This window comes from Chlorocebus sabaeus, chromosome 15, assembly GCF_047675955.1.
Source record: "Chlorocebus sabaeus isolate Y175 chromosome 15, mChlSab1.0.hap1, whole genome shotgun sequence".
Taxonomy (NCBI): domain Eukaryota; kingdom Metazoa; phylum Chordata; class Mammalia; order Primates; family Cercopithecidae; genus Chlorocebus; species Chlorocebus sabaeus.
In genome coordinates, this window is record NC_132918.1 from 75,130,275 (window position 1) to 75,146,092 (window position 15,818).

Here is a 15,818-nt window from a genome sequence, read left to right on the forward strand (position 1 = left end):
AACGCTACACTCGAGAGATATTTAAATTGTAAAAAAAAAAAAAAAAAAAAAAGTATATAAATAAATGAGTGAGCTGAGGTGTTTCACAGATGCCAAATGAGAAGTGTGTATAATAGACTCATACAAGAATAAATGAAATTGACTTATAATTTAAAAAATATTTAATGTCTGCTTTGCTATCAGAAAGAATATTCTTTAAGAACTACGACTTTTTCTATTTTATTCATTACTTAGTCTTTCATGAATAGCACAACACCTGATATATAGCCCCATGTTTCAAATGAATTTTGAATGAATTTCAGGCAAGGGTGAATAAATAAGTTGAATTAATGTATTAAAAATTAATTAATAATAAGTTATTGTATGGGAATTTAGTGGAGTGGGAAAAACGGTCAGGAAATATTTTTTGGAAGTGATTAAGTGGGAAAAGAGAGAAGCCAGTTCAGACAGAAGGAGCAGCGTAAGCAAATCTGGGAGAGTGTGAACAGTCTGAACCCTTTTTGAGAAGTGCTGTATGTGGAAAGTGAGATGCATTCATTTAGATCATGACATTGGATGGCCTTTTGTGTTAAAGAGTTTGGACGTTATCCTATAGGTGGGCATATGGGCAATTAAAGTAAAATTTACACTTTCGAAACATCTATTGACAATTTGAAACCATATAAGATACCTTCAGTGCTCACTCCCAGTGGAGAAATTGGTACCTATCTAAGAAAAATATGAATTTCTGGACAGCTATTCAACTTTCCCCTGGGGTAGTCTAGCACTAAACTAGTTTATCTCTTTGTTTCTATAGCACAGAAAGGTAGGTATTGTATTTTATAGTCATTTGTATTCATTGTTTTTATACTAAACTTCTTCACAGGCGACGCTGCCAAGTTATTTTTTTTTTTATGATTGCTTAGATTGATTTATCCATAGATGTTTACAGCACAAATGGTCTTTAACACCTCCTTGAAAAACTCAGTTTCTAGGACCTGGATTAAATGTATATTGTATTGATTAGTATGTGATTCAGGTTACATGAGAGCACTCTTCAAATTGTCACAATTTCAGTACCTTGACTCTTGAATTAGGAAAAACACCATCTCAGGTCATTACCCCTGTAAATCTTCTACCCACTGAAAGCAAGGTTCTCATTCTAGCTGATGCCTCTAGCCTTGTTAAGTCATACCTGCATTGTAACATACAGCTTTCACTTTGAAACCAGAATTGTATTTATTTCTACTTACTGAGTTCACTGCATCCTGGGAATTCTTTCAGCCTCTAGCACAGGAAATATATATTTAGGAACAGCATGAGGGAAATTGAGATGCGTTTTCTTGACCTGAGTTGGAGTTCAGTCTAAGAGTGTGTATGTATTTGCTTCCTTGGTAGAGAATCCTAAGTGAATGCTCTATTAGAAAGGATTCTGATGTTTTACATTAAAATATTCCTCCCTGTCTTCCCCCACCCCTACCCCTGCCGGGTCCCCCTTTTGTTTTTTCCTAGGGTGGTTAACATGAGTTTCACTTGAAATTAGAGTTACACCTGGGATTATGACTTGGAATTCTTTCTTGTTATTTTTTTTTCTTTTTCAAGTAGCTTGACTAATTATATTTACATGTGGAAATGTGGGGACTCTACGCACTTTTTTTGTTAAAAAAAAAAGGTTGCACCCCTGCTCTCCAACTACTTTACATTTCATTATAGAAGTAATATTAAGAAGTTATTTTGTCTGTCTGTGTACATTTATTTAATAATTTGATCAAAGGATATTGACATGTATATTACCCTCAGCCACTCTGCAGGACCATTGAGGTAAACACTAGGCAATGGTGAATAGGGCCCAGCTCCTGACCTCAATCAAATTAAATTCTCATAGTAGTGGAGAGGAACATGGAAATGCATTATGGAAAATTAATGAGATTTAGCTCATCCCCTATTGATGAACATTTATAAATTATGATACATCATAATTATGCCACAATACTAAGCAGCATTTCATGATATATGGGCTAATATGGAAAATTCTTCATATACAATTAAGGTAAACAAAACCAACATACTAAGCAATACTACTGTCTTTGAAATTAAAAAAAAGAACTAGATAAACAAAAGAGTAGATGTATATAGTTATGCATTTTTGAAAGAAATCATAAAAGGTGGGGGATTTTAAAGAAGTATTTTTATTTTTAACCTTTCTATAGTTTGAATTTACTAACTTTTTATATGTCCTTTTTCCATTTTTTAATTCGTTTTTAATATCAAAGGGGTATGTTCACTGTAAGATTATAGCGATATTTTTCCTCTACCTCTTTCTAATAAAAAATTTCAACTTATATATAGTACAGAGTAATCTATAAATATAAAATACAGTATGCAAAGAGCTCTATCAGAGGAAAGAGGAATACTCTGGAGCCAAGGAGGAAGGAGGAATGAGTCAGGATCAGAAACAGTTTATCTTCGTCAATAAATAAGATTCTTCTAATTTCAAAGCTGCTTCATCTTAGAAACTTTTTCCTTGGTGCTTTGCCTTCTAGCCACACAAGTTTCGCTAGTCTGTTGCTACATCAATCAACTGATATTTCTTGGAAGTGCTGGTACTTTCCAATTTCTTGGTGTCAAAACATTGCCTTCATTCAGCACTGATAATGTTCCAGCCTTTTCCCCAAAAAGCGAACTAAATTTAACTGTCAGTGAAAACTTTGTGTGCCATCCACTTGAAACATTAACTTTTTCCACTTGAAACAATAGCATTACATTATTCCCCTTATGGGGCATGGTTGTTCCTTTTAGAACCATCCTTTTATATAGGAAAGGAATTATCAGGGAATTGTTATAATTTTTTTAAACGATGGTGTTTTAATCTTTAAAACAGAGAGGAATCTTGAGATCACTATTTAGGCCATAATGCAATTGTCAAAAGGTGATTTCCTCTATGTTGTTTCTAGTCAAATAGCTGTTCTCTGCTTTTATCATAACTTTGGGGCATTTTCTTTCTTGTAAGTCTATTTCACGTAATAGAGAATTATGTATAAAATCAAATATAAGCAGTAATCCATTACTGAGGGATAAAATTAGGCATGTGCATGAAAATTACATTTTTTCAATGTACGCTATTTTTAATTTATTTCCTCTTTTAAGTTTATATTCCCTCACCAGTTTTTGGACTCAATGATAGGCATAAACATGAGCCTGACACTTACAAATATAATCCAGATGATTTGTTTATTCTTTTAAAACAAGCCATTATTAGAGGGGCAGCATACATTCTTTTAGGAGATCTAACTGGTTTCCTAGCTTTTGGTTCTAATTCTAACCTGGCCCAGAGAACCACTGTAATTATATTTTTGTGAGTACTCAATCTTTTTGCCCCATTTCAAAATGATAAAGTCAGTCATAAGAACTGCTCAAACTTCATTCCCTATTCCTTCTGATGGTAAAGAGGGTAGAAAGTAAGCAGTTGGAGAAAGCGTTCACTTAAAAATCAAAAGAACTGATTGTAATTTTGTCATCAACTACCACAAATTAGGTAGCAATTCATTAAACTTTTATTTTTATTTTCCTTATTGACAAAATCAAGCGTTTGAATTAGGTAAATTTTACAGTTATATGGCAAACAGGATCTATACGCCATTCAGCATGGGATTTTATTACAACTCAGAATTACGTACCTAGCTACGCCCCACTTATTATTGTACACAAAACATAATTAAATACTAAGCAGGATGCTAAGAGTCGAAAGAAAATGTAACCAAATAGCTTCCTTTGCCATATGCAGGTTTTCTAACTCCAAAATGTAATAATTCTGTGTTGTAACCTTCAAGTAATTTTTGCCATGTAAATTGTGGTTTACACTGAAAGCTTGCCAGTCTGTATCTAGAAATAAATACATACATACATATGCATGGGGGCATACACATACACGTATACATGTACACACTCTGGTAGGCATCAGAAGTCTATCATGCCTGGGGCACATGTGGAACAGAAAGTAGACGTTTTCTAACAAAACCTTTTGCAAGTATTTCAGAGGCCTTATTCTTCAAGACCTTCCTGGATATAACAAAAAATAATGTTTTGAGATAAGTGAAAATAATTAAAGGCCTGGGTTCTAGCATACAGTTAGCTTCAGACGCTTATTTCTAGCATTTTTCCATAAATATTTTTTGTTCCAAATCAATATTTGGAAGGATTGTGGAGTGTTGGGGCAAGTACACAAGGAGTTCTAATTCTTTATTGCAAGGCTACCAGTTCTCAATATCAGGTCTAGATGGCCCCAGACATTCTTTTCTTTCTTTCTTTCTTTCTTTCTTTTTTTTTTTTTTCTGAGGTGGAGTCTCTATCTGTGGTCCAGGCTGGAGTGCAGTGGTGTGATCTCTCGACTCACTGCAACCTCCGCCTCCCGGGTTCACTCCATTCTCCTGCCGAGTAGCTGGGACTACAGGTGCCTGCCACAACGTCCGGCTAATTTTTTTGTGTTTTTCGTAGAGACGGAGTTTCACCATGTTAGCCAGGATGGTCTCGATCTCCTGACGTCGTGATCCGCCCGCCTCGGCTTCCCAAAGTGCTGGGATTATAGGCGTGAGCCACGGCGCCCGGCCGGCCCCAGACGTTCTTAAAGCATTTCGACTAAATCTTAGCATTGCATCCACCTTCCTTATTTATATTTTCATTTAACAAACATTTGATTAAAACTTTTTATCCAGAGTAAGTGACAGTTGACTTGTTTTCCATGTGCTAGTTCATAATTTGGCAGTTGGCATGGGGTGGGAGGTGGGGCATATATGTAAACTATTGTTTCAAACTGTGGAATTGGACGTGATTTCTAAGCTAGAAGATATTCTATGACTGTAGTGCTGGAGGTTGACATCCATTCTATGCTCCACAAATGCCTATCTATATTTTTATTATAGCAACCATTGTAATCTTCAGTTTTCCTTTTACTTGGCTTTCTCCCCTTCTAGACTGTGACCACTTTGCCAGAAGCAAAGTTTAGAGTAGTGCCAGTATTATTTGGTATTGAATACATGTGGGTTAAAAAATAAAGAAAAGATTGACTGGGTTAAAAATGCTACTGAGTTTCATTATCATCCTTCTATTAGTATCATGTTTGCACCATTAGTATGAACAGCTTTTTAATGTGCAAGTCACCCAGAATATCACAGGAATAGTTTAGGGAGAGGTTTCATTTGTTTCTTTTCTTTTCTTTTTTCTTTTCTTTTTTTTTTTTTTTTTTTTTTTTTTTGAGACGGAGTCTCACTCTGTCGCCCAGGCTGGAGTGCAGTGGTGCAATCTCAGCTCACTGCAAGCTCCGCCTCCCGGGTTCACGCCATTCTCCTGCCTCAGCCTCCCGAGTAGCTGGGACTGCAGGCTCTCGCCACCGTGCCAGGCTAATTTTTTTTTTTTTTTTTTTTTTTTTTAATGTACATTTTTAGTGGAGACGGGGTTTCACAGTGTTAGCCAGGATGGTCTCAATCTCCTGACCTTGTGATCATTTGTTTCAGTTTTTTAATTGCGATATAATTTACAACCTCACAATTTTTCTTTAAAGGTATCTCCTGGATCAAACATTTATAACATTTTAACTTTTAATTATTGAGATTCTTTTTTAAAGTCCTTTATTTTGTCTACTATTATACTAAGATTTTATAAACTCACCTTGAATAAACTGCATCTGTTTTCATTAGCTTTTCTTTCCTACTCAGCTCCTCCCACTCTTATTTTTTCCTGAAGTAAGATTGATAACCTATCTGAAATGAGGAATATTTAAATTTAATAGTTAAAGTACCAGACCAGTAATGTTATAGTAATAAAGAAATATTTAAAACATGACCACAGTCCAATACAAACACTAGAATAACTTAAATGATTTGATTGTTAAAATTAAAAATGTTCAACTTCTCTAAGGAAAGTAGGAATTCTGCTGTTGATATCTTAGATGTCAGTATCTTCTCATCAATAGCATATTAAAGAACATTTTAGTGACTTATCAGATGGCATGTATTTTAAATTGTAAACAGAAAATCAAAATAAATTATCATACCTTAATTTTGATAAGCAAAATCTTTGTTATTGTTTTGTTTGCTTGCTTAAAACACCAAATCCTATAAGCCATCCGATCATTACATCAGTTTATGCATTGTATGTTGCATGTTTAATACAAAGTTTGGAAGACTAGAAATACTCCACTTAGCAAGCAAACAGTAATTACTCCTTCATAATTGCTGTGCAACTTTATTGCCGTGCATTGTTATAATTATATTTTAAATACTCCCCATTTGCATGATAGACCATAATGTCTTCTAGAACATTAAAGTCTGTGGCTTATAAGGGCATCCCACTTCCACAAAGGCCTCTTCTTCATTTAGTCTCTATTTTAACTACTGTTAAAAGAGACAAAACGAAAGTAATTGGCACCATAATCCTGCAAATAGGAAATTGTAAGCAATATAATATTTCTGTGCTACTGAAGTTTCTAATTATTCAGAGCATTTCATGTTTAACATTTAACATGCATTCCTCTTTCGGTTATGGAGCCAGTCATAACCAAAACAGTTCTTCTCAAATCTTAACATACACAGAAATCACCTGGGGATCTGGTTAAAATACAGATTTTGATATAGTTGGTCTAGAAAGGGGCCCAAGAGTCTACATTTCTAACAAGCTCCCAGGTGATGATTCCATTGCTTCTGGGTTCATTGACCTTACTGTGAGTAACATCACTTTCATGTATTGTCTATAACTAAGTACAAAATGCTGTTAACAGTGTACACACACACACACATTGCACACATACTACAGACATGGCAAACTTCACTCCAACCTCTCCTATGATCACTTTCTACCTTCAGACCTGGAAATAAATCAATCCTGTCAAAGGATTTATTTAACATAAAGAGAAACAGCATTCAACCTGTGAAAGTTGGCCAAAAACACACTGGATAATATCACTCTGAGCTGGGAGTCAAAGAGGGCTTCCTTGTCATTTGCCAGATGGAGGGGTGTGTGTGTGCATGTGTGGTGGGGGCAGCTGGGAAAAGAAATTCCAGGCAGGAAAGAACTGCACTTAGAAGTGACGAGAGTGAAATTAGCTGGGTGTGGTGGCATATGTAGTAGTGTGTAGCTGAGTCCCAGCTACTCAGGAGGCTGAGGCAGGAGAATAACTTGAACCCGGGAGGGGCAGGTTGCAGTGAGCTGAGATCCAAGATCAAGCCACTGAACTCCAGCCTGGGCGACAGAGCAAAACTCTGTCTCAAAAAAAAAAAAGGAAGTGACAGAAGTGTAAACTATTTAGGGATGGAAGGATACTAATAAAGATATAATGCAGGGGAAAAATTCTTATTTTCTAATCAAGGAATTTGGATTTTATCTTAAAGGTATTTAGGAAGAGAACTAGACGATTATGTGAATTTTAGTTCACCTATTCTACTAATGTTTTCTCTGCCACTCTCAATGAAATATTTCTCTTTGGGAAATTAATCTGAATTTGACTCCTGAAATTTAAGGATAATATGGAAATATATTCATTGTTTTTGAAATAGCACATTTGAAAATGTATTTCTGGAGTTTTTAAAAATGTATCTAGTAAAACATTGTGGCTGTATCTGTCTTCCATTATAATCATGTTAAAATTAACAATATATAATCATCTTAACATTAATACAATCAGATGTTTTAACTTAGCAATGTCAGTAAATATAAATAGGTCATTGTCAATATTTATAGCCTAACGCTTATGCAGATCTCCAAGTATCAGAGTGGCTAATATTTGAGAACTTTACAAAATTGTAAAATTTATGAAGACAGTTCACAAAGAGATCTTAGTCGAAAGCTAAGAAAATCTCACTGTATGACTTTTAAATTTTCTGTTAGTGTCAAAAATAATTATTTGAAAGGTCTCTTTATAATAAGGGAAAATTATAAGGTAGGCTTAAAATCCAGAATCTCATACTCTTTATATATTTGATCCTTGGCAATCTAGAGCATTGTTATTTGGTAATATTTGTTTAAGGGAGGCCTCTGCTAAATTTTTTTATGCCAGTCTGTAGAAGAAATATTGGTGTAAATAACTCATTTAGAGCATTTTATTTTATTTATTTAATACAAGTGTTTAAATAAGGGAATTGGGAAAGACCTGCCTTTTTGGATATGTAATTATAGGTACGTAATTATATGTATGTAATTGTTTTAGGGAGAGGTAATGAAAGGTAGAGATGGTCTCTTTTAATGAGGAAAGATTTTCTGGAACTTAGCTTTAGCAACAGTAATTATTTAACATTTTGACATGGAATCTGGAAAAGGGAAACCCCAGTGAAATCTATTACTATGTAGATGGCTCAATAGTTTTTCTGGTAGTAAAATACAACCCTGATGGATTTAAACTGCCAATAGAACTTTTGCAATTGAGTGGCGAAATAATAGTAATAGTACTAATGATCAGAAACAACAGCAAAGGAACAGGGATCATTCATCATAGGCAAATGGAGGTTAACACAGATAATAATAACATAACATGCATCATACCCAGGAGATAATGAAAGCCAACTTCTGGCAATGACTCAGGAAAGGGACTTAGTGCTGTAGTGACCAGATGACCCAATGACAAGTTATCCAAACAGGAACCATTTTAGAAACACAGATCTTTTCCATGAACACATCTTTCAGTTGTTGTTGAAGATAGTTGTAAGTTCTGTATGTTGACGAAGCCTCTGTGGAGTTAAAATGGAACAGAGCTGATGAAAATAAAGCTTAAACATTCCAAACTCTCTGACACTGACACATGACCAGGTTTCACAGTTGATAACTGGGAAGTGGCTGACAGAGACTCTAATCAATCATAATCTTAGCAGCAAATGGATTCAGTATTTATTTAGATACAATATTCTTTAAAAAAAAAAAAACTTTCACATCAGTTCTATGAAGTATTTAACATTATTTTCCCCATTTTATACATAAGAAAAATGAGTCACAGAATTGTAAAAGGATGGAAGGAAAGAAGGAAGGAAGGAAGAAAGAAAGAGGAAGGAAGGAAAGAAGGAAGGAAGGAAGGAGGGAAAGAAAGAAAGAAAGGAAAGGAAGAAAGAAAGAGAGAGAGAAAGAAAGTAAGAAAGAGAGAGAAAGAAAGAAAGAAAGAAAGAAAGAAAGAAAGAAAGAAAGAAAGAAAGAAAGAAAGAAAGAAAGAAAGAAAGAAAGAAAGAAAGAAAGAAAGAAAGGAGGGAGGGAGGGAGGGAGGGAGGGAGGGAGGGAGGGAGGGAGGGAGGGAGGGAGGGAAGGAAGGAAGGAAGGAAGGAAGGAAGGAAGGAAGGAAGGAAGGAAGAAAGAAAGAAAGAAAGAAAGAAAGAAAGAAAGAAAGAAAGAAAGAAAGAAAGAAAGAAAGAAAAGAAAGAAAGAAAGAAAGAAAAGAAAGAAAGAAAGAAAAAAGAAAGAGAAAGAGAAAAGAAAGAAGGAAGGGAGAGAGGGAGGGAGGGAAAAAATTTGCCTAGTATCTTATAGCTAGTAAGTAAGGGAGCCAGACTTCAAACCCAGGAAGCTGGTATCCTTAACAATTAAGTGCCCCCAAAGTATATGATAAAGCCTATGGAAATATGAGACTGTAGAAACTACCTAAAGAGAAGTCATATTCTAGACTATTAGAACCAGGGACTATCCTATAAACCTTATAAGAACCATTATTAGGGGACAATAAACAACCCTGCTTCAGAGAATAGAAATATGTTTCATAAAAGCCATTACCGAAAGATATATAAAAGGTAAAACTTAAATAAAAATAGATTATCATTTATAACTTGGAAAAGAAACCCAGAATTTTCTGTAGCCACTGGTTAATGTGTTCTTGTAGCCGCAAGGCAGGATAAAAATCTGGAAATTATCAGGGAAGGTTTTAAGAACAAAATAAGCAAGTTGGTCTCTTTTTACATATAAATTTGATGTTAACATAAGCCTTATGATATTAAGGGAAAACTGGTAATGAGACTAAGGAAGAGAGTGAAAACATGCTCCTCATGTATGAATTAGACATCCAAGAGGACAATCAAATTGGATCTCATGCCATATTGGGTCACTGATGAACCATCATGCATAGACTGTAGGACTTAAAAATAAATCTGGACACAAAAGTTCTTATGTATGGGCCAATTCTGCTTATTTGGACACAGTGCAAATAGGTATAACAAGATAGTTTTTCTCTCAAGGATGATACTTAGCAGATAAAGCCTGATTTCTAATTCAGTATTGGTACAACTGCACTTAGTGATTTAGCTGCTACTTAGGTTTAAATCCCAGGTGTGTGACCTGCTGCAGGCTACTAAACCATTCTGAATATCAGTTCCTTCACTGGTAAAATAGAGAAAAATATTAGTTGCCTCACAGAGTTGTAGTGAAGATTAAATGAATGATCTATATAAGATGGAAGTGCTTGATAAACTTTAGCCTATTATTAACACCAAATACTAAAAAGAAAAAAAAAAAAAAGAAGTCCTCTGCTTGGATAACATTCCTTGGTTAAAAAGAAAGACTATATTTGAGTAGAAAGAAGCTTCTGATTGTTAAGGGTGATGTGTATGTACATTATCTTGACAATGGTGATGGTCACGTAGGCATATGCATATATCAACACTGACAAATTGTATACTGGGAATATGTACAGTTTATTTTATGTCAGTTGACTCAATAAAGCTGTTAAAAAGAAACAAACAAAAAAACTTGCCTGTGGGTGTTATGCGTGTGTCTGTGAATGTAGTTGGTAGGAAAATTTCTTACCTAACAGAGGCACACAAAGCTGCCATCCCTCCTCACAAGAAACTGGAACCAGTTTCTTTACAGCAAGAAATGTAAGGTGCTTCTAGATATACTTCTTGTGAGAAATTTGTACCACTGACAGTGATGAACTCATATGTTAGAGTGACTATCCCATTTTAATAGCTGTATGTACCTGAATCTTTAAAATGGCAAGAGAGAAAATACTCCATAGAGGAGGAAGATTTTACATGTGATATAAATATATAGTTTTGAAATCTCACAGGAAATTATGTTACTCAGATAATATTGGGATGCAATGATTGCATTTAGCATTTAGGTTTTTCATCTGGACTCAGAATTTACAGTACTTCTAACATAAATTATCAGGAATCAGAATTTACAGTACTTCTAACATAAAGGCAGTGACTATCTACAGACATTCCATGATGCAGTTTTTCTGTCGTGTGATTTTCCTGGCTTCACCCAAGTCACTGAAGTCAGAGGCTCATCAGAGCAGTCAGTGTGAAAAACCACTTGTGTTCAGTGAGGCAATGATATTTATTGAGTGTTCTCTCTATACAGAACTGTGTGCTCTGTATATGGCAGGAATGACATTTTGTTTTTTATTTCTCTTGGGCAACGGTGACCCTTGTCTCTTTGAGCCGTTTCCTCCAGTACTGATAAACAGAGTTGCTGCTAATAAAGAGTGAGCTAAAAAGGATTTGACAAAATATGACTGCCCCTTAGAGCCAAATGATTTTCAAATATTTATTTGTAGGTACCTGTTTGATTATACTCTTTTTCCACTGTTGATTTTGGAAACAATTTTAGAATTCTCATTAATTCCTTAAAAATGTTTAACTTTACCAGGTAAGTTAAATGCAAGCAATCTTGCTGGGGTGGGAATGGGGAAAAATGGATGTTGGGGAAGCTGTGCCAGTTATCTAACAAGACAATAATGCAGCATATCAATTATAACATCTTAGTGGCATGAAACAATAAAGATTTCTTTAGCTTACATGTTTGTGTGGTGGGCTCAATTTATATCATCTGGGCTTATATATTTTTTTCTGTTGTTAACTGCAAGTTAACTCTGTACTACTGCTGATCTTGGATGTATGGGTTCACATGTCTGGGTGGTGGCTGGCATTGGATGATCTAGTACGGCTTTGGCTGCAATGTTAGGATGTTAAGGATGACACATCTTTATTCGCATCTCATCCTCCGGCAGGCTAACCTGGGCGTGTTCACGTAGCCATGCAGAGGAGCAAAAGAAGCAACTCCCAAAACTTAAACCCATTTCAAGCTTCTGCTCATGTCTCATTTGCTAACATCCTACTGGCCAAAGCAATCACATGGGGTCAGATCTAGAGTCAGAGTGAGAGGGCTCCACAATATTATAGAGCAAAAGGCAAGGACACAGGGATTGGTCAAGAATTAGGGCCTTTAGTATCACTAATCTTTAGTAAAACACACTTTTCCTAACGAGTAACAGTGGTGCAGGTTGGTCATTTTGGTTTTCAGACTATAAACTGATAAATTAATATCTGGTTAATTCAAGCAGATAAACTAAGAAATTAACCTTCCCAGCCACATTGATGTATTAACCAAGTTTGTCAGACCACTTTGGCTTTCATTTTATTCATTCATTTAAAAATATATTTATTGTGATAACAAGCAGCAATTTTCCAGTCAAGCAGGGATGTGAAGGAGAACATCAGTTCTCAAAGAATAATTTTGCCCTGTTGGGTTTTAAAAGATTGTCATTTTCCAATGTAATTGTTGGAAGAGGAGTTCAGACATCAGTTTTGGTCACTTTCTCTTGGGAAATACATTTACCTGAGTCATGTAGGACGACCTCTAGCAATCCGGGACTCACAAGTTACAGTCACATCCTTTGGCTATATTTTTATCATGCGGGTTCACTTAACATTCTAATAATTGTTCTCTCCGGGATTCTGATTAGATTTTGCTGGAAAATTGGAGTGAAGAGGGTTGGGTGGAGCATCAGCTTCTAGCCATTTAGAAATTACAGAGGACTAATTTTTAAAAAGCTAATTTGATTGCGGTTAGCAAAATGTCTCTCTTTTGAGAAAGAAGCTCCTAATCATCTCTTTCCAAAATTGAATGCTTCAGTTTCTACAGTGCAAACACGGTTGCTTTGAGGAAGCAATATTTATCCACATATAAATACCGATTATGAACATGTTTCTGACATTACTTGAAGGGTCGGTGCTTGCCTCTTTACTTCTGAAGCAAATTTCACATTCTGCTTCAACTGATTATTTTTTCAACAATATTTGTTCTATTCTTTTATGATCTGCCAGTACTTTTTTGAAGCCCAGTTAGTTAGAACAGCGGCCAACAGAGCTGAGACTAAAAGGGGGCCAAATATCTCTTCAGAAGCAAGATGTTACTTCAAACGATATTCATTACAAAGCACTACTGTGACTCACATAATCACTTATTTTTGAAGGGGGACTTGTTAATGTAGAATTGGTTTCTTATCTTCCCAGCCCCCAGTGAGCCTTTGCTGTGCAAATTTGCTGATGGAGGACAAAAGAAGCGACAGAATCAAAGCAAATATACCCAGAATGGGAGGCCTTGGCCCAGGGAAGGAGAGGTGAGTCCTAACTGACAACGTTTGTTCTGAAATTTGGCAGTAGATATCCCTCAGAAGGTGGCAGGGCAGACGTATGGTGCCATGATGAAATTGGGTCCCATGGAATACCCAGTATCTTCAAAGGGGCAAATGAGCAGCCTCATGTTAATGTGTTCTAGATGACATTATTGAGAAGGAGTAGAGGACTGCAAAATTAACCTCAGTTCTGCACGATAGCAAGTCTTTTGTCTTTAAGCAAACTTGAACCTGAAAGGAACTCACTGAAATACTTATCTACAAAGAATTGATTTCTATCTGTATAATAGCTATAAAATGAGGGTATAATTACTTAACAAAATATTTTCAGTGAAATCAGTAGGGAGAGTTGAACGTTTGTGTTTTGAAACAGGCAGGTGAAATTTGGTTGTTTTTCATCCTGCTATTGAGATGATTTACTTGCACATGTATGTATATTTATGCATATTCCCATAGGTTCATAAATGTTTTGATATCTGTTATACATATATATGTACATATATGTGTGTGTGTGTGTATATATATGTAATAAGATATTGTCTATTGGTCAAAAAGGAGTAAGAAAAGTTGATACATACAGCATTTTGCTTTTCACAACAAGAAGGAAAAGTACTGAACAGCTCACTATCCATTTACCCTCAATACAAATTGGTAGATAAACCAGCTTATGGATCCAGTGCCACTTAGGAATGTGTTCTTTTTGTTCCTTTTTTTTTAAGAAGACAAGGAAAAGGCGCCTGAGCTTCCATGAGGTCTTTTCATTATTTGTGAAATGGAATAGAGTTGTTTGAATGACTTGAATAAATGCCATTTTGTATCAAGGCCATAATTTCAACAGAAGAGCTTTATTTAGTATTTCATTCAAAGCACCTACTTCATCCATTTGTCATTTAAGAAGCATTGTACTTGATGCAGCATTTTACACTTTGAATACTGACAGAATAGTGGTAAGAAAGAAAGGAGGCTGGAATTTTTCTTAGCAAATCCTTTAGCCTTTTTTCAGTTTCTGTTTCTAAGACCATTTTTTGTTTTGAGTGTTTCCATGCAGGTCTCAAAACCCCTCTTAAAGGTTATAGTTGTGTTCAAGTACTATGTAAACTGTAACTCATTACATTAAGACATGAAAAACAGAATCATCATTGGGCCTCAAAAGCTAATAAAAAAAAGACAAGAGTTTTAATATTCTCAACTTTAGAAAGGCAGTGGATACTATATTCTCAAAAGGAGGTGGAGGGAGTGATCCATGTGTTTTCAGCATGGAGTCCAGTGCATCAGCAGATAACCCTACTGGCCCCAGAAGACAACTGATGCCTGATAGTACTCATTATCACATGTCCCCTACCAAACAGCCATAATCTAGAAAGACTCATTTGACATTTTAAAATTTGGTTGGATAAAATGCCTGCTAATTAGAGATATCTTGGGGTCACGGATTATCATCATAAAGCCCCAAGACTCAATTAGCAACTTGGCATTTATGACAGAAGCTTCAGTTTCTGTCTCCTTAAGGAACTGTAATATTACCTTCATACAATAGATGGCAATTGCAGCAAGACACTTCACCTCAGTGTACATTTCTTGAAAATGGAATCAATAAAGACAAAATATAGAGAGTTACAGCTGCCACCTGGCTACTGTATATAGAATCTAAGACTTTGCTTCAAAGCATGATAAATGCTATATATACTATGGTGTGGAAGCATTGTGGAGTTAAGTTTAGGACCCAGAGCACCTTATAATTTAAACATAGGTTTTAAAGGTATATTCCTAATCTTTGTTTTCAAAAGTTTATTTTTAAGAGCTATAAATTTTCCTGTTGATCTATGAAAATCAAGGGACTGTAATATAATTTATCTGTGACCAATAAAATATATTTCAAATATATATACACATTAAGAGAAAATAGATTAGGCAGAGAAATAGCATGCCCTAGAAATATGCTTATCGAATTTCTTGGTTTGGGGATGCACATATTAATTTGTACACTTTGATTGTGGTCTTAGAAGTAGATACCTGAAGAGTGTTGGATAACTGTGTCCGTCATTTTATATATTTTTTGCTTCCATTTCCCCCTTGCATTTTACTTGCTAAAGTATATTAGCATGTTGATAAAGTATGTCATGATACACATTAATCCTATATAAGCGATATTTAATTAATTTTATATGCCAGGCAATTCTGGTTACTGTATTTGATCCTAAGACACATGTCTTTGTTGTTGTTTGCCACACTTTAAAGCTTCTGAAATTGGTTCTCTTACACTGAGTGACATTTTACAAGATAATATGCATTTGCTCCTGTTAGTCACTTGGGGGCACTACCTACATTCTCTGGTTAAGGTCTTTGACCACACTGGCTTCATAAATAAAAACACTAACCAAAGCCAGGATCTGGGTCAGATTCTTAAAGGAGGATTTTTTAACCCCTTCCTTCATTCAGTGTCATGATTGAGACAAGT

The 15,818-nt window shown here is 35.3% G+C and overlaps 1 protein-coding gene across 12 annotated transcripts in view; it reads left to right on the plus strand.

The window, feature by feature from the left end:
- Positions 1-15,818, plus strand: part of RBMS3 (RNA binding motif single stranded interacting protein 3) — a 743,496-nt gene that overhangs the window by 570,485 nt on the left and 157,193 nt on the right. For all 12 annotated transcript variants that reach the window (XM_008009337.3, XM_008009341.3, XM_008009343.3 and 9 more), the window contains one exon: positions 13,239-13,345. In XM_008009337.3, coding sequence (XP_008007528.2) covers positions 13,239-13,345 — 107 coding nt within the window. The remainder of the gene's footprint in view (positions 1-13,238; positions 13,346-15,818) is intronic.